Genomic DNA, 24,386 nt, shown 5'->3' on the forward strand with positions numbered 1-24,386 from the left:
CGGTGGTAAACGTGTGTGTGTGGGAAGGAACCACTCCATTGCCCTTTCTCTAGATGGTGACACAATTGAGCTTGTAAAAACAAAGGTTCTTCAATGGTTCTTTGCAGTTCAAGAACCGTCATCTTTTATCAAGAACCATTTTATATGCTATTTGATTCTTTACATATGAAAAAAAGTTCTTAGGGGTGAAATATGCATCTTTTCCGATGTTAAAAATACGTTATTTAACGCTCTCTTCAGTCAGAACTAACCAAAAAATATTTTACGTTTTGAATTTTTTATTTTTTTTGCTTCATCGGAATGGGATGACAGTTAGTGACTTTTGTCGCATTAGCTATGTGAACACACAAAAAAATCATGGACATGATTCGGATATGCACTCTATTTAAATCTGAAATATTGCATTTATTGAAAAATAATTGTAAAAAATTATATTAATTTTAATGAAAAAAAATAGCGCATAAAAATTGTATAAATATTGCATAGTATCATAAAATCATCTCAAAATTCTAAATAACAATTAAAAAATATTATTGAACAAAAATATATTACATTGATTTTCCTGAAGAAGAAAAAAAGTTACATTTCCAGGTACCAAGTTTGACCCAAAAATGAAGGTGCTCAGAGGTTTATCTATACTGTTCGCTCTTTCCTGTACCATTCTGTTTGAGGACCAGTTTAACTTAATATTTCTCAGGTTTCAGGTTGTTCTTTCTGCTCTTGAGGCGTTTGTAGTCAGAATGGGGTCAGTCTAACAGCGCAGCGGTGTGTTCTGGGTAATCCTGCAGGGAGAGAGAAACCCACACAGACTTTTCTTTGGGTATGCCATCAAACAGGTGATACTGATTCCTGTCACCAGATCAGGCTGAAACAAGGGTTTTGAGAATGTATATGTCCGTATGTGTGTGTTTGTCCCGCACACACACACACACACACACACACACTGAAAATTCCCCTCACTACACCTCTCTATCCTGGCTGGTCACCATGGCAACAGAGCATTTTCATGTGTCGTCTCCATTCTAATTAAAATGGGTCTGGTTGGGTGTAAGCCCGTGTGTACGTTTCGCGCAGACATGCATGCCTGTGTATGCAGATGTTTAAAGGCCACTAAGGAAAAGTATATCTGGCAAGTTTGCTGCAGTAAAACATTTACATAACATTCCCGAGGACTGGGACTGGTGTAAAGCACCAATCACATGTTAGGACTCCCTCAGGCACAGGTGACCAACACCTTTAGTGTGTGCAACCCATCGATTCAAAAAAAAAAAAAAAAGATCACACAGATTTGTGTAATTAATCGCATCTAAAATTTGATTAAAACACATTCAAATTTGTAAACATAAATATATTTTCACACTGAATCTCCATGCCTTAAATGCAAAAAATATATTTATTTTATTTATAAATACATTTTTATAAAAAATGAGTTCTGTCAATCAATTAAAAAAATTAAACAAACTAATTAATCACACATTTTTCTGTAATTAATCGTGATTAATCGCACCTTACATTAAAGACTTAAATATAGCTAAATATACGGCTAAAGGACAGAAATGACTAAATATATGGCTAAATGATGGAAAAAAACGGATGCTGCATTAATTGCGTAATATTTTTAACGTGTTAAACTGAAAAAAATTAATTGCATGCGTTAACATTAATTTGGAAAGCCTTAAAAAACATTTATAAAATGTTTTATATTGTTTTTATTTATAATTTATTATAATTACAGAACTTAAACATTTTTATAACATTTTTTTAATTGTTACTCTAAAAGAGTTATTAATTACTAGCTACTAATTAATTTTTTAACAGTGTAATTAGATTTCTTATTACTAATTACGGTCTAAATCCTGTTGAACAAGACATGAAGCACCTCTTTTAATTCTTTAAAATAAATAATATAAAATTGCATAAATTATTCCTGAACTGACCAAAGTATTTAAAAGGAGAGGGTTACATTAAAAACATACGTTTTAACATTAGAAGTTATGATGTTAAATCCAATATTGTTTTATATAGAATTGTTCCATAGTCTATACAATATTTAATGCAATTACATCAGAAGTAACTGTAATTAAATTACAAAAAAAAATAAATAAATAAAAATAAGAGTAATCCCTTACTTTAATTAAGTTTCTGTAATTAATTAGTTAGTAATGCATTACACCCAACACTGTGCTTGATATTGCCAACTGGTATTTTAACATATTATTTTAATGTATTGTCGTAATTATAAATACATTGATTTGTAGCACAAATAGTTTTAGTGTTTACTGCACTTTGTTATTCTTCTCATTATTTCCCGATAGCTAATGAATCTGAAGTCTCGCACATTCACAGATAACAGCTTACTTCCGCATTGCAAGATAAGGTGGAAACTGTAATGAGGAGAATGCATTTGCATCATTTATTTAACGCAAGAAATTTGTGTCAATTATAAATTGTGTTAATTATTTTGAATGTGTTAAACATTAAATATTAATAACAGAAATTAACATGTAATTTCTTCCCAACACCTAGTGCAATTACAAAAAAAACGATAATTCTCAAAAAATCTGTTCATTATAAAAACATTACTGTACAAGACATGAGATTTTCCTCTGATCTTGATGTTGAAGCATAAACAGACATACTCAAAGCTAAATCAGAAAAGACAGGCTATATGCTGACTGTGTTTTGCTTAAAGCACGAAACAGAAGCTGTGATGGTCTTTTCTTCCCTATTGTGACGTATATCTGACTGAAATGTCTTGACATGTAGGGCGGGACTTGATTTTATCCATTGGGAATCGATTGGATTGTTGATCAGAGAAGAGAAGAGATTTCGCTGCTAATGGGAGGGGAAGTTATTAAAAAATTATGAGGGCACATGATTTAAAAAATAAATAAATAAATAATGATGTGCACGGATAAATCATTTATAATAAATACTGCAATATTCCATTTAAAAATGGAATTCTGAATTTTGACTTCATGGTGATTTTAAATCATTTACGTGACCTGACACGTCGAGTATGTGTAAGATTATGCATGTGATCACAGTGTTCTCTATGGGTTGTAGTTTTGCTGATCCAGTGTTTACCCCCAAATACTAGCGATCCTCAGAGAAAGCTGAGAGACTTTGGATAAAGATAATTAAGTGACTGAATTCACTAATTATTGAGGCAATTACCCTGGAGTAATCAAGGGCGCAGTGGTGATGGCTCATCAGGGTTTGATCCTTGCTGCACACGTTCCAAAATGCCACGTCTGATGTCACTGACGTCAAACCTGGGACAATACATCTTGACATGCAAATAAAGGAGATTTCAAAGCTACTGTAGAGGGGAGGAAATTTGGGCAAGCTATCATATTTAGAAATCAGAGCAAAAGTCATATCGCCTTTGTGAAAAATGCTACACAAATAAATTTGATTTGAATAATTTCGACAGCCCCTGTCCTTATTCACTTTCATTGCATGGAAAATAGTGACTGATATTCTGCAAAATAACTCCTTTTATACAACTTTTATTTCATTTGTTAATTTGATTTGATTTTCTCTGAGACGTGCACAGGTTGATCCTGCTTTGGGACAAAAACAGACAAAGGCTGAATTCATTATAGCATATCTGCTCTTACTAAGCCATGTCTTCATATGGCAGAAATATAAATAGTATGCAATTCAATGTTGTGTCTAAAATATAAGTTACCCTGTATATGTTTATTAAACTGTTGTACGAAAGCAATATCACACTTGAAATGGTGCAGTTGGTGTGAATATCATGGCTGTGGTTACCTGCGGCACAAGCTCATATTCAGAACGACAGCACTCTTGCTCATGGGTAATTGCTTAATTGTGTTCTGCAGAAGAAAGGAAATAATTTGAGTTTGGAATGACACAAGAATGAATAAATAATGACAATATTCAATTTTGGGTGAATTATCCTTTTAAAATGCAGTTTTGCCATTTAGAAAAAGGTCAACACACACACACACACACACACACACACACACACACACACACACACACACACAAAGGTTTGTTTTGCTATCTTAGTGAGGACATTCCACAGGCGTAATGGTTTTTATACTGTACAAACTGTACATTCTCTCCCCCTACACTACCCCACTCCTAAACCTACCCATCACAGAAAACATTCTGCATTTTTACATTTTTAATAAAACATTGTTTAGTATGTTTTTAAAGCTATTTTAAATATGAGGACTCATGAAATGTCCTAATATTTCATGTTTACGTCGTAATACCAGTGTAATACCCATGTCATTATACAAATTTGTGCCCTCATAAATCACAAAAATGTGTGCGCACACACACACACACACATACACAAATTGGGCTAGATTTTGTTGTTCTGAAGGTATGTAAAAAAAAAAAAAAAAATCACACTTAAGATTCAAAGAAATTTTTGAAGAAAATAATTTTTTTTTAATAATTTCTTATTCTAAAGTTAGTGATTTTTTACATTTGATTTATTAAAATAAATAATTTAAGCTCGTTTTTTTAGTGTCAATGTAGTTATTTTTTGTACATATATATACACATTCACACACACACACACACACACACACATATATAAACATATATATATATATATATATATATATATATATACACATAGCCCTCTGCTGGATATATAGGATCAAAAAAAAAATTATTTCTAAAACTGTAATTCCTACAGGTTTTCCTCTAACCAGCAGGTGGCAGAATTCTGCCTCTAACACCTAGATCAATATCCTGAAACAACTCATACTTAAAGATGGGGTAAGTCATATTTCAAAAACACTAATTGGAAGTTAGTCGGGACGACACAACAACAAACATGTAACCAATCAGCATTAGGGGGCGTATGACGGTTGAGGAGAGAGAACGAGCAAGAGGGAGATTGGAAGAAAAACTGCAGAAAGATAGATGGGACACAATACAAAAGAGCTCAAATGAATATCACTGGAATGAAGGTTTATGACAGGGCAAGCACTTTAGGACCCGCGTTAATATTACAAAAGCTTTCCAGCACTGGAGAGAGCTAAGCGCAAAGACCTGAAATCAGACGCGGAGGCTGCTTTGATCCCACTTCACATGTGAGTAACACTGGGTTTGAGTGTCATTGAATGTCTGGAGCTGCTGTGCTGTTGGCGACTAACAACCAAGTCTTGTCTGTATTTACTCTTGTGTACTGTACGTTGATTTTTTGTGCTTCCTTGTTGTTCATTCATCATCTGCACTTTATTTTTCGTAAAGCATTATTTTGTTGCGCGTCAGCTGTGATAAACAGACATCCACTCTCGCATTGTGTGTGTAACAGAGGACAGATAGTGAGAGTTGTGCAGATGAACCACTGCTCACTGACGTCCGCGAGAGAATGAGGTGTTTAGCGTCAGTGTTAGTACACTCATCTCACCTGCCAGCAGCGATCGGGCCGGGGTTCGAGACCGACTTGGAGCAGGGTGGTTAGGATTGGAAGGTGAATTTTGGAGGCGGAGCAATGAAGAGAGGGGTGGGTTTGTTTGGGTTGATTTCAAATATCAACAATGTCCAATAGCGTTTTTGAAAAATGGCTTACCCCACCTTTAATTTAGACCATCATTAAAAATGTTATATTTCATATGCAAGCTAATGGTGTAGTTGAGTAATTTTGTGGTAAATGCGGAAAAAAGTACCACATATCCCCCAAAACACAGCATAAACATATAGTTTAGATGTAAATGAAAAAAATGATATCATTTGTATAAAAAAAAAAAAAAAAGTGTATTTTTTATACAGTCGCTCTGTAAATGTGTATAAAAGAAATGAGGACCGTGAGGGTTAAGCTTATGGGAGAAATAGTTTTGTTTGAGACACTTAGTAGCAAGTAAACAAGATATCTGTGGCTGCATATTTCATGATTGTATCCAATTTCATATTTCCCTTCCTCTAAACATTCCACAAAACCAACAAACTGTGGTTGTCGGTTAAAAAGACCGTCTTCCTGTCAGTGTGGGCTGTTCTTGATTAGAAAAAGCTGCAATGTGGACCAGACTTCATATGAGATGAGAATGAGAATGACATCTTCTGTTAGTATTAAGGCAGTGGCGTCATATGAGAAGCAACTGTAGTCGCATCCAAGAGGAAACGATATAGCTGCAAGCAGAATTAAAAGCTTTAGGGTGTGACCAGTGCTAACAGGTATAACTGGTCATTTCACTTGAACTGTAGTTGAGTGTCGGTGGGGTGCGATTATATGCGTGTGAAATATCATACATTTATGAAATCACAAAGTCCAAATATAGAATATGTCACTCCTGGAATCTGTAAAGAAAACTATAACAATGCAGGTTTCTATCCGTCTTGTCCCTTGCCTCACACACTGTAGTTGAACTGGTCCATTCACGCTTTCCTCTCGCACCTCTCTCCTTGTGACTCCCAAGTCTTCACACTGGGTTTCTCCTCACACGCGTTTGTCATTATCCCACTTTTCACACTTACTGGAGTCCACCACACACTCCAGAGAGACAGAGAAACTTCCATTGAGAATTCACTCAAGAGCTGACCGCAGACTTCAGACTGATACTGCTTTGATCTTTATGATCAGTGCTCTGCTTGCCTTGATATTAAAGTCAATCTGAAACTAAGCTGTTAGTGTAACATACGCAATGGTTTGAAGGGATGTCAGCCATAATGAGAGGCCAATTCAGAAGCAAAGTATGTTATTTCCAACACAATCTCATGGCAAATTGGTGGCCAATTCTTATGAATTGTATGATCCCATTCATGCAATCGGCTTACGTACTTATGAATCATGCACAATAAAATAACATACAAAAATGAAACAGGATCAATTTTGATTCTATGTTGACTTTAAAGGGATAATTCACCCAAAAATGAAAATTTGCAGTTAATTTACTAACCCTCAGGCCATCCAAGATGTAGATGACTTTTTTTCTTCAGTATAACAGTAAAGAAGATTTTTAAGCTTAAACCGTGGTCCTCGATGATTCATATAATGGAAGTCAATGGGTGCCGTCACTTTGAGATTCAAAAAAACATATGCAGACAAAACAGAATTAATACCCACGGCTCCTGACAATACATCTAGGTCTTAAGAAGCGAAACGATCATTCTATGCAAGAAACTGAACATTATTTACAGCATTATTACCTGTAATCCACAGCCTCGGCAAACGGTCCTGAGTGAATTCACGACACTCTGCAGCGCGAGCTTCCTGAAAAAATGTATTAAAAATGTATTTAGTTACCACTTGTAGTACACTAGTGTATGAAAGATGGTTTAAAGTGTACTACAATTGGTCACTAAATACATGTTTTAATAGAGATAGTATGTTAAAAGCACATTTTAGTTCATAATTATGGTGTCTCAAAATAGCACAGTTGAGTACACTTAGATGTTCTAAAGATTACCTTTAGAAGTACTAAAGAAGAATTTTTAGTACATTGAGTTCAAATTTAGTGCGTGAAAACAGAGCACTTTAAGTACATTTTGGAAGTGTAATTTTTTTTCACCTGGGAAGAGTCACTATTGCGAATGTAGTGTAACTGCCATTGCAGTTGTCGATACGTGAGGTAACAAGAGCATGAACCAAAATGGCAGTGCTCCTCGTTGCTGGGCGGACTGGGCGGAGGTGATTAATGTTACAGATGTGATAGTAAGCCATCCAAGTAAACTTGTTAATATGCGCTTCAAAAGATAGAGTTGAGGATAACACCCAAGCTTTTAACCTGCGTTGAAGGAGCAATTGTAGAACCATAGAGAAGCCACTTTGACAGATTATTTTTTGTACCTACAAGAAGCATTCCTGTTTTACTACTGTTAAGCTTATGAAAATTACTTGAAAACCAAGCTTTAACTTCAGACAAACAGTTAGAAAGAGAGGATGGAGGAAGTTCAGAAGTAGGTTTTGAAGATAAAGCTGGGTGTCATCCACATAACAGTGAAATGGATACCATATTTCCTAAAAATGGTTCCAAGTGGCAAAAAAAGATAAATGATAAAGGACCCAGAACTGATCCCTGTGGGACACCTGTAGTAATATGTAATGATTTAGATTTAAACTGGCCTAATTGAACAAATTGAGTATGACCGGAGAGATATGATGTGAATCAAGCCAAAGAAGTACCTACAATTCCAATGGACTGCAGTCTGTCTAAAAGAATTTCACGAAAAAATAGTGTTGAATGCAAGAAGAATTAATATAGATAAGAGTCCTGAGTCAACCGCTATCAATAAGTCATTAGAAATTTTGACAAGGGCAGTCTCAGTACTATGATGGGAACGAAAACCTGATTGAAATTGTTCATAAAGTTTGTTTACTGAAAGATGTTCATTTACCTGAGCCGCAACAATCTTTTCCAGAATTTTTGATAGAAATGTCAAATTAGAGATCGGACGGAAATTATCAAAATTACTTGGATCTGCACCGAGCTTCTTGAGTATTGCAGTTTTAAATAAATAAGGAACAGTGCCAAAAATGAGAGAAGAATGAATGATCTCAGTAATAAAAGGCGAAAGAACTGACAGACAGGCTTTAACTAATTGAGTTGGAAGAGGGTCTACAATAATGTTGTAAATAATGTTCAGTTTCTTGCACAGAACGATCGGTTCGCTTCTTAAGACCTCAATGTATTGTCAGGAGCCGTGGGTATTAATTCTGTTTCGTCTGCATATGTTTTTTTGAACCTCAAAGTGACGGCACCCATTGACTTCCATTATATCATCGAGGACCACGGTTTCAGCTAAAAATCTTCTTTACTGTTCTACTGAAGAAAAAAGTCACCTCCTACATCTTGGATGGCCTGAAGGTGAGTAAGTTAACAGCATATTTTCATTTTTTGGTGAACTATCCTTTAAGGACAGAGCTCTAGCAAACCTTAAATTTTGGAAATGTCTCAGTCACAACAATTTCTGTTTTCCATCTTTGTGTTAACTACGCTAGTTTTATGTGGTGGTCACACCAGATAAAGTGGATGGAAGGAAGCGTTTAAAACAAGTTTGGATATGTTGCATGCTGTCATGATGATGTCAGCCGAAATGAAAAGTTGGAGTAAGTTATTTTCATTAAAGATTATGGATAGACAAATAACATGCATCAATGAATTAGAAAAGTAAATATCATATATTGTATACATGTATTTTGTTTTCATGTTGACTAAATTTTGTGAATGTATTTGCATCTCTTATGCTTGCTTGCGTGTATATATCAGGGATTAGGTTTGGATTCATATACTCCACTATACTTGGATGATTTTGACCCATATACTCACTAAAAATATAATTCTAATTTGTTTTTGAAGGAGGACAAGGAAGATCAGACACATCAAGTTTGTTCCAATCATAGTGAGACACTTTAGCTACTAAGTCAGTGTGACAGTAGCCACATTCAAATGTGATAACCCTAACCCCATTGTTGGATACATATTCACAGCACATTGTCCTTTTTTACACAGTTTTTCAAATTTACTGTAACAGTCATTTCTGTCATGTAACATCAGATAAGAATATCATTACCTCACAAGAAGAACCTCATACACATTACATGAGGTGAGGTAGCCTCAAATTTCTCACACTTGATATCGTCTTCATCTGCATTTAAAACTTGTCAAACATAAAATAAAACATGCCACGGCATGACTTCGCTTCCTTTTCCAGTAGCTCTTTTCTCAAAGGCCCTCACACTTTCTCCCTCCAAGCTTTTCAAGTCTCACACTTTTCCTTTATGCCCTTCCTGCAGCAGCTAATGGTTTACAGCGAGAAGACAAGTGCTTGAATTAGCATGACAAGAACCCGAGTCAATGTGCAATCCTTGAGCCAAATAACACGCCAATCCACATAGGTGTGATGAAGAGGGCTCCAGAGATGCGTTAGCATTGGAATTAAAAGGGGAGAAAAGCTCCCCATGTGTGGTTTCATCTTACTTTTTAAAGAAAAAAGGTTATTTGAAGATCCTATGCTCTAAAGTCAGTGAATGCTGTGGTCTGGGTTTTCAACAGAAAGAGCTGATCTAAGCGCTGATAAGAGTTACTGCTTTACAAAAAGTACTGTAGTGGTTCCACACTCTAAAAAATCCTGGGTTATTTTTTCTATCCAAGTCCTGGGTTGAGCATTTTGGGTTTTTTTTTTTTGTGTTACCCAGATCCTGGGTCAGACGTAATAACCCAGTGTTTGGGTAGTTTTTGTGTTACCCAGATCCTGAGTCAGACGTAATAACCCAGTGTTTTGTGTTACCCAGATCCTGAGTCAGACGTAATAACCCAGTGTTTTGTGTTACCCAGATCCTGGGTCAGGTGTAATAACCCAGTGTTTGAGTAGTTTTTGTGTTACCCAGATCCTGGGTCAGATGTAATAACCCAGGAGTTAACCAGTGTTTTTTAGAGTGCATGGTACGGTGATATCAGATAGTGATCTGATATGATTATTTACTGTACAATGCTATTTACTCCAAGGCACTTAGAACAGACTTTTCCATATTTTCCCCACCAATCATGAACACAGAGAATGATTTTTGTAGATATATATTCCATTATTCCCAAGACTTTTTCTAGCCCTGGACAATGGATATCACCATTTTAAAAATTTCCCTGATATTACCAAGTTGTCCGAGGGAACCCTGTAAGTAGACTACTTCAAAGAATACAATGGTAGGTAACATGTCCAAAACAGCTATGATTAGATAAGGCAAAGAAGCAGTGGATTTCAATATTGGACTTTTTCTTAAAAACACTATTCAACATTATTCATTTTGTCAAAAGGGAAAGGTCCATTTAAAGATTTTCCTAAACAGTTCGCTAATTATTACAGAGCATAACCTCAAGAGGAACAAATGTGTAACATTAAACAACCTAAAAACAACGACCTACTAACTGGCCAAAGAAGACGGAAAAAATATATATTATTTTTCGTCCTAGATTGGCTTTTTTGACCGGCATGGTGAATTGGCCTATAGTGGAGGGGTGCTTGTGGAGGAGGTGCTTTGAGAGGAGGAGACTGCTCCTCCAGTCGCATTGACCACCTCACATCTGCTGCGAGCGGCTGAAGACTGAACGCCTCGTACCAACTTCTTGGATTTGCCGAGATTTTTTCCTCATCTCGAACGCGCACGCCGCGGGTTTCGCTATTATTTTGACGAACTACTCCGCGATTTCCCTGCATTCGCCATTGGATAAACAGCACGATGTTAGCTCGTTGAGTTGGCATATGATTGCATTCAAGCATTGCTTTTAATTCGCAGGATATTTATGTTTTAAAAGATACAAAGGACGCGGTGGATTCACTGACAGAAATCAGAATTCGGTCGTTGGATGCGGACGTCGGTGTGATTTAAACCGAACATTTATTTTCGCACTGCTCGTGAACGAAGTGGCCTGTCGGATTTGTTTTATTAGGTAGATTTTTAAAAAGCCATCCCATTTCAGAGGGGAAAATTAGGACAAGTCGACCTACACCCCTCACAAAGGGGTTCCACGCAGCCGAGCGCACGGCATGTTGTTGCTCCGTATGTTTTTGGCAAAACTGGCACATGTTTGCGTGTAGATAAAGAGGTCGGTTGGGAGATTTTGTTTGGTTTTAAAGATATGGACATTATTTTGCCATTCTATTAGCATAGAAAGTTAAGTGATTTTTTAAAACTCATTTGTCCAGACTGTCGCTTTATCTGTTGATCAACTGAATTTGGATTTCTATAACAAACTTCATTGCTACAGTTGATTTTCAACTGTTTTAGTCTTATAAGTTTTTTTTCTCTCATGACTTGGTGGCTTTTCGCTGAACTGTGACGACTCCCACCGTGCAATTGGTTATTCCTGATGGGTACAACATCCAGCTGACGATTTATGAACCTTTACACTGTTTACCCATCTTTGTAAACATTCACCAGTAAAACACTCGTGATTCCACGATGGAGCTCTTTTCCAGGAATGTGGCCGCGCTCTGGATTATCCTGCTGGAATTCTTGCTCAAATCAGTGGCGGAGGAAGGTAACTCAATCATTTTATTCAACGCAACTACCTGTTGGCTTCTTTAAGATGAAGACAGGTTGCTCCATATAAAAGTGTTATAACATTGGATTTTAACCCGTGATCTAGCCCTATAACAAGAGCAATTTTAATTTATGCACTATGCATGCAATGTTTTGTCTGGCCATTAAGACCTGATGTTTTACAAGCTCAGTGGCCCCAATGGCTAGTAGTACTCTGGGTTATGTATAGCCTACTAAAGATTGAATTTATTACGCATAAATGGTCTGGTTCATTACTTTGTTGGTGGCACTGTGAAATTGAGAGTTATTCCTTTTGTAAAAACGCATCTGTTTATTGCATTTGGCGTGTTTGTTTAGCTTTATTGGTGCAAGGAACAATTGAATAGACTGGATTTGTTATTGTCTTTCTTAAATGAATCCGTTTTTACAAAGGAACTCTTCTAAACGGGTTGGTTCCGGGTGTTACTATTTGAAAAGTAATAATTATCCCCAAGAAAGAGCGAATATAAAGTGGAGACAACGAAGAAGTGCACTTATAATGGTCGCTACGCCCCTGTTTTCACATCTTACCGTTTAAAGTGCTCTTTAATAATCAATATAATTACTATGCTCCTGTAATCACTATAGACTATGCACTTAATAACATTGATTTCATTCTTAAGCCATTCCTTTGTCTTCTTTTTTCTCTGAAAATTGCCGTTGGGGTGGATCAAACAGAGGCACAATAAGTGCAGCTCAAGTAACACGCAAATGTTAAATTACAAAGAGGATGGGCGATATATCGGTCGATAGAAATTTGAGTCCTGTATTGTCAGGGGACATTCCATCCAGTAACCTCAATAAGTAGTCATTCTGATCAATAGAATGATGAATGGCTGGTTATGGAGGTTTTAGCCTGCAATGGGAAAGACCGAGAAAGGTGTAATGTGGTGGATTTGAGGAGATGTGGTAAAGGTGACTGCATACCTGTTGTAGCCTGAGTCTTATCAGTTTGTCTCAGGCTGCTTAATCGATAGCGGACGGACGATTCGGATTAGTTCCGCATTACATGGCGCTGTGCACACACCTGCTCCCCGCTTGCCGAAATCAATTAACCGACCTGTGTGACAGACACGCGCAGGTGATGCTCCTCCAACAGGAACGCTGGGTCCAATTAATGAGTTATTGACGCATTTCTGTCGGGGTAATTAGCTGATGAGTGTCAGAAATACCGCAGCTTGAGCTCTCAAGTGAGAAGGTGATAAAGCGTTTAAATCCGGAACGAAGACGCTGTCTGGATCAGTAGAAGAGATGTTTATGATATTCGAATAACTTTAATGTACTGTCCACAAAGCAATATTTTGGATTGTTTAATTAAAATGCAGGCTAGCTATATTTCATGTAGGGTGGAAACATTTTACCTTCCTTTTTTGTGTCGTAGCGCCTGCATCAGGCCTTTTTCGCGGTAAAAAGAGACGCTTTTCACAGACTGATGACGCGTTTTAACGGTCATCAGCATCGTAAATCTTAGTTTTTTTGATATTTTCGTTTTTTTTTTTTTTTTTTTTTTTTTAAATGTATGTACATTTATAACACTAAACTTAGTATTGTTTTACATTTTCATCAAATTACAAAAAAAAAAAAAAAGTGTTTATAATGCAGCGGCTGTGGAGTGACGGTAAAGTCAGTGGCGTAACTTTGTTTTAAAAAGTGGGTGGGACAGGAATGTGTGTGTGTGTGTGTGTGTGTGTGTGTGTGTGTGTGTAAATGCACAAAATCATAGTTTCGTCGTTACATCTGTTGTTTGTCCCAAGAGCATTTACATTAGTCAATAAATACGTGGATCCACAATTATTAGATTGTCCTGATAGACGAGGGGTAGAGCTTTTGGTCAGCATGTCAGAGGTTCTGGGTTCTAATCTGCCCTCGTGTAACTTACTTTATTTTTTTTCTCATTAAAACCAAAGATGTTCATCAGTGATTGTATATCAAGAGCAGGGACACGTTTATGTGTATTTTGTTTTGTGATTTCACGGGAAAGAATAGAGTCTCCGGCCGCAACAGCGTTAGCGATAGATTGAAGCGCTCATCCGAGTGAAGACTGTGCAGTGTGCACGAGCGCCAAGAGAACACTGTTGAGCCATTGATAACAGCGGCAACGAGCACTCAACATGATTTAAAAAACAACACATCCCAGTGACAGATCGCCTATTTTTTAACAACAAACGAATTGCTAATCATCTAGAAATGTTTCTTTTGTATTAGATACATCCGTGCCGCGAGATGTTTCAAAAAGTGGTGGGGACAATATTGACCCTGGCAAAAAGTGGTGGGGACATGTCCCACCCACAAATTACGCCTATGGGTAAAGTTGACATCTTTCTCTCTTCTGACTGCCGTTATCAATCTCTAATTTTTCCTCTTTTTGAAAGTTGTGAAAACATTGTTGAGATTTTCTTTTGCTATTTGAGAAAATGGGGACACAAAAAAATATATTTAATGTATTCGTTCATTCACCGCCATAGAATTTTACCCAACTATGACGACTTCCGCTTCGAGAAACCCGGACATGTGAAAAGGGAATAGGCCTGTTTGTCTTGGTATCTACTTAGAATTGTGACAGTAAAAGGAAACAGTTGTTTTCCAAGGGAAAATGTTTTGTCTGTTACCTTTAAAAAAAACTACTACATTTATTTTCTTTACTTTTATTGTTTTGTTTATAGTTCTCACAATTGTTTTTTATTTCCCCCATTGCTTTTCTGGTAAATTCTCTTTTACTGATTTTTATTTATTTATTTATTTGCAATGAACTGTTATTGGAAATGTTAAATACTTCCTAAGTGTAGTTTAAAGACAAGCCAGTTTTAAAACCACTCATGTTTTGACTGTTTGTACGCCCCATCTCTGATTTGATTAGTTTGTTGTTTGTCAAAGAAAACCAACTCTTTTTTTTTATGTGTCGTTTTTACTCTCGTTTGGCAAGTTTCCATTTTTGGCCCTTGTTTCATACCAGAATTTTGCTAAAATTGATATCTCTGACTCCGACAAACCGTACCCAGTAATTCGCTGAGGTTGGGTAGGGGTTTCTTTGGCAGTTGTAAAGACTAATATGGTGAAGTCAGTAACAGAAGCAGCAGGGGGGAGATTGGATTTGATTCTGTAGTAACTCAAACCCCTGCGTGAGATTAAACTAATGCCAGATCTGTGAGGATCACTGCACTGATCTCTAATTCCCTTTGTGAGGAAATATCAGCTAAAAAAGAGAGAGAGGTAACAATGGCTTTCATGTGAGGTCAGTGCTCAGGAACTCTTCTGTCTTCCGTCTTCTGTTACCCTGGAGCAAAAAAGAGCTTATCCATTTCACCTTCTGTCACTTATTCACTTATTTCTCACTGTCTCACTCATCTCAGCGGTGTCTCTCTTGGTGTTATACGCGCATGCATTCAGTCTCATGGATTTGCTATGTTTGGAATGGAATGCTAGCATGTGTATACTGTCTTCTGTTTTGTAAATGGCATGTGAAGTAGTATACAGTGAAATTTTTAAGCAGTAGTGTGCTACACTCTTTATCACATGCATGGCCACACTACAAGCAACAGTTGATTTCCTTCTTTAATAAAAATTTCGGCAGTCCAATCATGTGATTTAGCTTCAGTTTCACAAGTAGCAGGTTAACTATGTAATAAATGCATACAAAGAAAATTGCTTACTGTTTACAGTATTCATATTCCAGTAATAAGAAGAGTTGCCATGTGCCCTTCTCAACATAGATGTTAAGTGGCATTTTATGTGGGTGTTTCAGATGTGAGAATGAGAATTTAACACGGCCAGACAGATATGGTCAAAACATTTTAGAAAGAAGATTTTTCTAAGTAGTAAATAAAACTTTGAAAAGATAAATGCAACTTTTTTCTCACAATTCTGACTTTTTTTCCCCTCAGAATTGCAAGTTAATAATGTCAGAATTGCGGGATATAAACTCACAGTTTTGACTTTATAACTTGCAATTGCAAATTGTAAACTCGCAATTGCGAGAAGTCAGAATTGTGAGAAAAAATGTCGCAATTACTTTTTTTTTTTTATTAAACTAATGACTTTTTTCTCACAATTGTGACATTATATCCAACGGTATATATCTCACAATTCTGAGAGAAAAAGTCAGAATTGTGAGTTTCGGCTATATCTTGCAATTCTGACTTTATAACACTCAATTGCGAGGAAAAAAAAGCTGGAATTGTGAGATAAAATGTCGCAATTACCTTTTTTATTTTTATTCAGTGGCGGAAACAAGCTTCCATAAATCTATGACGACACAGGGTGCTTTTTTTATTCTTTTCTCTTCTTTTTGCGCTTCACTCGTTCCTTTTTGCCATAGTGAAGTTTCCTCTACTCCTCTCCCGCTGCAGAAATGCACATCCCTCCTCAGAAATCCTATTAAATGGAACTGATTTTTATAAGACAGGGATTTGCATTTAAAGCAGCGCTCTCCTCTCTCCCCCGCTCCTCTCTCTCTCTTTGGCTGTTAATCCTGTGATTAGCCGCTTGAAGATTTAAACTGCAGCTCTGCGTCTCATCTCTAATCATCAATCCCGCACCTTTACTCTCTACAGAGTTTCCACAGTATGTTTGTCTCAAACCCAGAGAGCTTCCTGAGTGTGTATGCATGGCGGATCTCATGTGGAAGGAATCCTTTTTCAACTTTCATTCTTTCATGTGTGTTTTGTGTTTGAGTGTGTGGTCTGCATTGCCTCGGTTGCTGATCCAAACACTGTGCAGATTGATAGGATGATAACAGCGCTCAAGCAGCTCTTGTTGGGATTGGACTCCCTCTCTCGCTTTCATGTCTCTTCAGCCAGTGCATCAGTGTCAATACCGCCCTGATGGATGAGGGGCTGACAGCATGAGAGTCTCTCGTTTTATCTTTTTTCTCTCTGTCTCCGTCATTCCCTCCTACACTCCTCTAAAAGCGGTTGAGAATCACCATTTAGCATAAGAGGAGACCTTTGACCTTACAGAGGCAGACACAATCAGTGCAGAAGGAAGGGAACCGATCAGGTGATGGAGGAACTCTAATGATGTAGTGGCTCATTTCTGTAAGTGGACAGGCATTTGTGTGGTGACACATTTCATAATAGAGTTGCAAAGAAAGGTTCGGAAGGATCATGGTCATGTAATTCAACCAATTGCAACTTGCCTCACTCTTCCAACAATTGTCCAGGATTTATTCAAACCATCCTATAGAGCCGATTAGAGACACTTTACAGCCTTGATTGGATTCTTGGCAGCCCTTGCACTCTGCAAAAAAAATGTTCTTAAATATTTTTTTTCAATCTCGTTTACAGTAAAAATGATTAAATATCCTTGAAGCAAGATAACTTTAGCTGAGGAGCAAAATTGTGTTGTCGTCTTGTATGGATGTATAGATATTTGTAGTGGAAAATATTATTTGTTACAATTAGGGGTGCTGCCGCCGATTATTTTTGCCTCTGGTCAACTGAGAGATTTCTGTCCCTCCAATGAAAGTCCATTCCACCAAAACTTTGACGTTTCAAAAAGTTCATAAAGAGATTATAAAAGAAATCAATATGTAGTGAGCAGTTTTTTCCATTGATCAAGCCACGTACATAGTGCTCATTAAATAGGGTTCATATACGAAAATTTTGATATGCTCCATGTATGTGTGTTGATCAATATTTATATGTGAATTAAAGCCTAAATTAAATCTGTTCATTATATAAAGCAATCACATCGAAAACTTGGATTCAACTGCTTATTTTTACTCTTTATAAGCTTATTAAAGTGTGAAAGTTCTGGGTGAATGGACTTTCAATGGATGGACAGAAACCTTAGATTTCATTAAAATATATTAAAGAAGTCATACAATGCCCCTTTTTCAAAATATAAAATAAGTCTCCGATGTCCCCAGAGTGTTTATGTGAAGTTTTAGCTCAAAATACCCCACAGATAATTTTTATAGCATGTTAAATTTGTCACTTTTTGAGGGTGAGCAAAAACGCTCCGTATTTGTGTGTCCCTTTAAATGCAAATGAACTGGCGCTCCTAAGAAGAGGGCGGAGTTTCAAGAGCTCATGTTAGCAGCTCCGATTACCTCAGACTCACTGAAAATTTCAGAAAGCGTTCAGCCTTTTATGTTCAAACTGGAGTCAGACAATGATGGAGAGACTCAAGAAGAAGTGACAACATGTTGAATACAGCAGGATGTTTCTGAATGGTTAGTTGATGAATTTATGTAGCTGATGTAGAGTTAACTATCTTAAAGTCATTCAATAGCATATTCTGTCATGATGATCTATAAATCGCTCATGTGGGAACTGTTGTAAGATTTTACAGAGCCAGAGAATATATGCTGCATGAAGACAGAACAGGTATAGTTTAATTACGGTTATAACTTGTCATGTTGTCATTTGTCTTATGTACTGTATTGCAATAACATGGCCTCACCCCCTTTGTTGCGTGTTTTCGGGGCAGGGTTTATGTAAATTTTAGGGTTAGTGATGTCACTAACCCGGAAAGAAGCTCGTTGCAGTCCCTACCAGCCGTTAGTTGTAGTCCTTAAACAGCGAATTCTTTAAAAGAAAATATCTCCCTTTGCATTGAACTTTGAGTGTCGTAACTTTGCAGATGTTGTTTATGCTCAAACAGCAACATTACACACTAACTAAAGTTAAAAAAGTGAAATCATAATCAACCACTTCTTTAATGTGTTTTGAAGATGAGCTAAAGTCTTGGGTTTGTAATGGGTTTGTAATGACACGTTTGAGTATTTGATGACAGAATTTTCATTTTTGGTTGAAATAACCCTTTAACACCATTAAGTCAAGTATACCGTAGATTCCTTGTCAATCCTGGAACATCATTCTTATCAACAAGGGATTTTGAGTTCAGACTTACAGCTGGAACTACTGCCTATAAGGTTTGTGGTATTGCTAGGGTCATGATTATGGTTGAAACTATGAATGTTTGATAGTAGTGTTGTTCCTGAACCCACATGTAACCGTTGCCAGAGAGTCAGATGCTGCACTGTTTGTCTTTTTCACCCTAAGGAGTGCCGTTTTGCCAGCCTGAAATAATCCCTTCACTTTTCAGTCTGTCAGATACTTCATAGAAATTAACTGTTGGCTCTGGTATTAATTAATTGAGCAGCTCAGGCAGCTCTGCTGCTCCTGAAATATACCTGCGCGAAACGCTTGGCTTGTGTGATGTGATATTTGACAGTACACCAAAATGAGTTTGTGTTTAGGTGCTCATTCAAAGAAATCAGTACTCTGAATTTGTTCTTTCCAAAAACAAAACCTCGCATTTAGCTTAATTGCCAAACATTTTTTCTTACATCAAACTAAAAAAGCAGTTTTAATTATGAAAATCCTATATATAGGCAATACAATCTGCAGATTAACTGTAAGACATATTTACCTTGCTACTTCAGTATTCTGTTTAGTATCCATTAAACACTGGCCATTTGCAAGAGCTCTAAAGAATTCCTGACATCTTTCAACCGGTTGCCTATGGGATGAAGAAATTACTTGTTGACCAATTTTCTCCAAGAATTGTATCACGTACATCAACAAATCTGCAAACCAGTCACGCTTTGGTGGAAGTTTCAGATGAAGATAAACAATGTGTTTCCAAGTAAGGAATATGAACCTTTCCACTAATCTCGTCATATGTCACATTATACTTTTCAAACACAACATAGGCTTTCTTGTCTGAACCATGTGTTACTTTTCCCATTAGGGCCCAGTGTGAAATCTCTGTTATCCCCCCCAAAAAATGAGCCTGATTCTGTGCTTCTCCCGAGCTCGCACTCCCGCACTCGCCCCCCGTTGGTGACCGCACATTCAAAGCCATTCGTCTTCTCTGCAGTTCACAGCACGTGCCTCCTGCTTCTGCGGTCTCCTTCCCTTTTCTCTCCATCCTGCATACCTGCATCCTTACTGGTTGCGTTTTGTGATTGGTGTATGATAAGAATGCTAATTAAGGCAAGATCCCAACAGGCAAAGCCATTGTTTTTTCAGGCACTGGTCAGTTTTGTGCCAATTTGGGCTATTTTGCTTCCATAATTTGTCTTCTTTTAGACTAGTGGAAAGAAAACATCCAAAATGCACATTTATTTGTTTATTTTACTACTCTTTATTTATTTGCATCTGCATTTTTTTCATAGTGAGTTTGTTTCTCCTGCACTGAGCCACAACTTTGTGGTGCTTTACAATTCACACCAAACTTTTCAGTTTTATTCCTATCTATATTATGTATTTACAGAGGGGGTTTTCATATAACACTCACCTGATTCATATAACACTTTATTCCTAAAAATATGGTCATGTTTTTTTTTTTTTTTCTGGCTGTTGACAGTATTTTCTGATCTATGGAGTGATAATAAGAGATAATAGACTTTTAATATATCAACAACCTGGCTTTATCCAATGTTCATATTTCTGAAAGTATATGCAAATTAGTGCATATTTAACACTTTCCCTGCCAGCGTTTTTTAAAATATTCAGAATATTTTGTTGTATGAATATCTGAGCATGCAATATATCAAAAGAAAGAACAGAGCCTCTGCTTTTAAACAAATAAAACATCAAACAAAACCTTTTTATTCTACCTTCATGCATTCATTTTTTTTTTTTTTATCAACACTTGAATGTGAGTTTAATTTTTAAAAAAAAGCAACATTTTGAATAAAAAAAAGCTGAGAAAATCACTTTTTTTTTTTTTTGTCAAAGAGTACAACGTGCATAAGCAATGCTTTTTATTGCTTGTTTCTACTTCTTTTTCATCTGTGTTTTGATCCGGAGATACTGTACTCTTTCAGAAGATGTGTAATAGTGCCCCCTACAGTATAACAGTGAAAACACAGAAAGCTGGAATATTCTGTCAATGGTGGGGAAGCATTAGCTGCGTTCGAAATTGCGTACTGAGTAGGCACTGCATTCGAATTTAAATTTACTTCACGACCGTTGAAAAAGTACGTTCAGTATAGTACGAATGCATGTAGTATGAATGAAATCTGGACATACTACATCCGCCATGTTGTTACGGTCACATGACCTACCAATCCTCTCCTGTAGCCTCATGGCATAGTAAAGTGTCCGTAGTATGCGCACTTCAGAATCTCGCCGGAAGTAGTGAGTCATCCAGGTACTTTTCGCCTAATGTTTTTCGAATACTATGAATTCGGACATACTGCTCTGTTCGCATACAGTTTTTCACGTACAATGTAGTAGAGAAGTATTCGATTTCGGATGGAGCGATTGTCTCATAAATAATGGAAAATTCCATCAATGGCAGGGAAAGAGTTAATTAGAAATGCATAATTTGCATATTTAAACAACATTTCAGAAAACTTGTAAAACAAAAATAATGTGATTAATCAACTACGGAAAGTATGGTGATTTCTATTATTTTATTTATTTTTTTTAACCCTATTCACATGTTTTGTCTTGCCTTAAAGCCATAACCGTCCCTAAACGTAATGTAAAAATCTGATTGGTTGATATGAATGTTGTACACATCCTATTTTGGAAAATCACATTAAACACTATGAACATGGGCCCCTGTGAATTAATAACACTGATTAATGCATTCACAGATAAACCGCAGGCGTAATTTAATCATGAAGACCCTTTGTTTAGACAGATAATGAAAAACAGAGATGAGACACATTATTAAAAGATCTGTGCTAAGGTCTCTAGGTGCTTTTAAAACAGGTCAGGTGTGTGTGGAGCAGATGACAAAAACATGGAGGCTTGAGTTTCCATACACAGAGTCCGGTGTAAGCTGTGGTGGACATGCTTGTTGACGTTAGAACATAAAAATTCAACTCAACATGATTCATTCAGATTCTCTCAACTAATGTCTTAAAAATAGTAAGTAATTTGTCATTTTAATTTGTTCGAATACTAAAAGCAAACTGCCTTATTCATCCAATAAATTCATCAAGGCAGCTACAGATTTCTTGTTCAGGAAATTTTCAATTAGTAAAAATTGATGTATTATTTTGGTAGCCATTGGTCTAACTGTGGCTTTTATGTAGTTTACTTATATTTCTTAATTTTTGTGACCCAAAAGGTCCCATAAACAGGCAAATATGTAGTTGCTTTTCTATAGTTCAGAAAAGCTACCACTTGGACTTTTATATACATTTATTTTGCTGAATGAGGGCATGTCAGAATTGCAGTTAATGAATTCTACAGAGTAACTTACCTAAGTGTATCCCATTTTCAATTCATTAAAAAAAAACAAACATTGTTTTTACAAATTAGGACGTTCCCAAAGGGGGAGGTTTTGTCATATTTAGATCACTTCTGGGAAAACATTTGTCCCCAAAGAACAGCTAAATAAACACACACACATGACTTGAAGAGGTCAGTATGAAGTCAAATTGCATAATGTGTTTTTATGAGTGTGAGATTATAGATTTGTTCTGTGTAAGCACATATGTTGTCATCATGCTCCCACTCTCTGATCTTCAGTGAAAGCTGGGTAAGAAATTGAGGAATCAGGAAAGAAAGGAGATGGAGGAAACAAAAGATCGAAAGAGGAGAGTCATGCAGAGAGTGTATTATGTATCAGATATCTGCTGGGGTTATGCCGGGCCAGTGTGTGTGTGTGTGTGTGTGTGTGCAACAGACAGGAACAGTCTGCTTTCTCTATTCACACACCGATCAAACCAGCATGGCTTCTGGCTTCCACTGACACTTACTCAATGAGTGTGTGTGTGTGTGTGTGTTGGAGTGGATATGATTAAGGGTCAGTTTTTGTGTGTGTGTTCATGATGTACCGTGTGAGCAGCCATATGGGGATGTAATGATAATAAAAGCTGTGATGGTAGCTGATGGCCTGCACATCAATAGAGTTCAACAGATTGCAAAGGAAGTCCTTGGCTATGCTGGGAGTGAAATATTAGCTTACAGCATACTGTGCAGAATATACTGTATATTTGTCTGGTATATTTTTGAATAGTTTTCACTATTTTATTGTTTATCAGCTTATTAATTTATAAATCAAGAAATAGGTGTTATAAGTGGTCAATGTTGCTTCTGGTTTGTGCGTCAGGAAATGGAAGGTCAAGTTCAGTGCGTTGCCGTTTGGCATAGTGTATATATACACATTTAGGTAAATGTAGATGGTTATACAGATACTTTTTGCCAACAGATGCTGTGCACAGTAAATATATGCTACAATAATAGTATGAGTAGTTAGTATGATGATATATTTTTGGACATGGCTGCTGTTTTGAATAAGAAAAACATTTAAGGTCCAAAACATACTTCATTTAGGTTTGTACACTAAAAAATGCTGGGTTAAAAACAACCCAAGTTGGGTTGAAAATAGACAAACCCAGTTTGTTTTAACCCAGTGGTTGGGATAAATGTTTGCCCAACCTGCTGGGCAGTTTTATTTAACTCAACTATTGTTTAAAAATTAAAATGAACCCAAAATTAAAAATTATAATATATATATATATATATATATATATATATATATATATATAATAATCATAATTATTAGAGGCAACAATAATAATCAAAAGGTGAACATTTATTAATAAGCAATTTAATAAATGTTTATTAAGTATTATTTATTAAACTTTTCAATAAATGTTAATTTCTAACACACTTTGGGTTCATTTTAAGCAAGCAATTAAGTAATTTTTAAACAATAGTTGAATTGAATAAAACTACCCATCAGATCGGGCAAACATTTAACCCAAACACTGGGTTAAAACAACCCAGTTGCTGTGTTTGTCCATTTTCAACACAGCTTGGGTTGTTTTTAACCCAGCATTTTTTAGAGTGTAGCTACTCAAGCTTGATTTTCAAGCATCTTCCTTCTGAATGAAATTCCCAATGCAGTGCAAGTACACACAACATTCTTTGTGTTGCCACAAGAGATTCTTCTTCAACAACCAGTTTTCTCTTTTAGATCATACACTGGCATTACAAACACGTATATAGTGCTGCAGGAATGATGTATTTTTGTAAGACAAAACTCGAGTTTGAATTTTAGCAGTTCTGGTTCCATCGTCCTGAAGTCAATGGGTTTTTAAAATGGGTTTTTGGTTAAATGCCTGAAATAAAGTCTGAACACCGCTGAGGTAAATGTGCTTGTTCTGTGTGCTTAGCCTGCATATGATGGTATTTTGGCCAGCTGGGAACTCGTGAAGAGCTTATAAAATGTGTAAAAAAGTAAAAACAGCAGCGGGTATTCCTCCGTCACACACACAAACGATCTGCTGCGTGGAGACGCGCGTCTGATGCCTGTGATGGACAAACTCGCGACTATGACGAGAAAAAACGATATGCGTGAGGATTCTGTCCTTTTTAGGTTCTCATCTTCCTGTTTTTGATTCGTTTACATGTCTTTGGTCTGTGTTGTGTTCATATATCATTCGAACCGCACCAGAGTTCGT

The 24,386-nt window shown here is 36.6% G+C and overlaps 1 protein-coding gene and 1 long non-coding RNA gene across 3 annotated transcripts in view; one reads left to right on the plus strand and one right to left on the minus strand.

Annotated features, from left to right (window-relative positions):
- Positions 1–470: 470 nt before the first annotated feature.
- LOC127512988 (uncharacterized) lies at positions 471–13,316 on the minus strand. Its single transcript, XR_007930296.1, has 6 exons — positions 12,938–13,316; positions 7,141–7,204; positions 6,891–7,008; positions 3,781–3,845; positions 3,178–3,289; positions 471–782 (listed from the first exon to the last, which is right to left on the minus strand). It is a non-coding gene; the product is annotated as an uncharacterized LOC127512988 (long non-coding RNA).
- ephb4a (eph receptor B4a) overlaps positions 10,992–24,386 on the plus strand; it is a 48,413-nt gene continuing 35,018 nt past the window's right edge. For both annotated transcript variants that reach the window (XM_051894401.1, XM_051894402.1), the window contains exon 1: positions 10,992–11,969. In XM_051894401.1, coding sequence (XP_051750361.1) covers positions 11,891–11,969 — 79 coding nt within the window. In that variant the 5' untranslated portion in view covers positions 10,992–11,890. The remainder of the gene's footprint in view (positions 11,970–24,386) is intronic.

The sequence above is a fragment of the Ctenopharyngodon idella genome, chromosome 5, assembly GCF_019924925.1.
Source record: "Ctenopharyngodon idella isolate HZGC_01 chromosome 5, HZGC01, whole genome shotgun sequence".
NCBI lineage: Eukaryota > Metazoa > Chordata > Actinopteri > Cypriniformes > Xenocyprididae > Ctenopharyngodon > Ctenopharyngodon idella.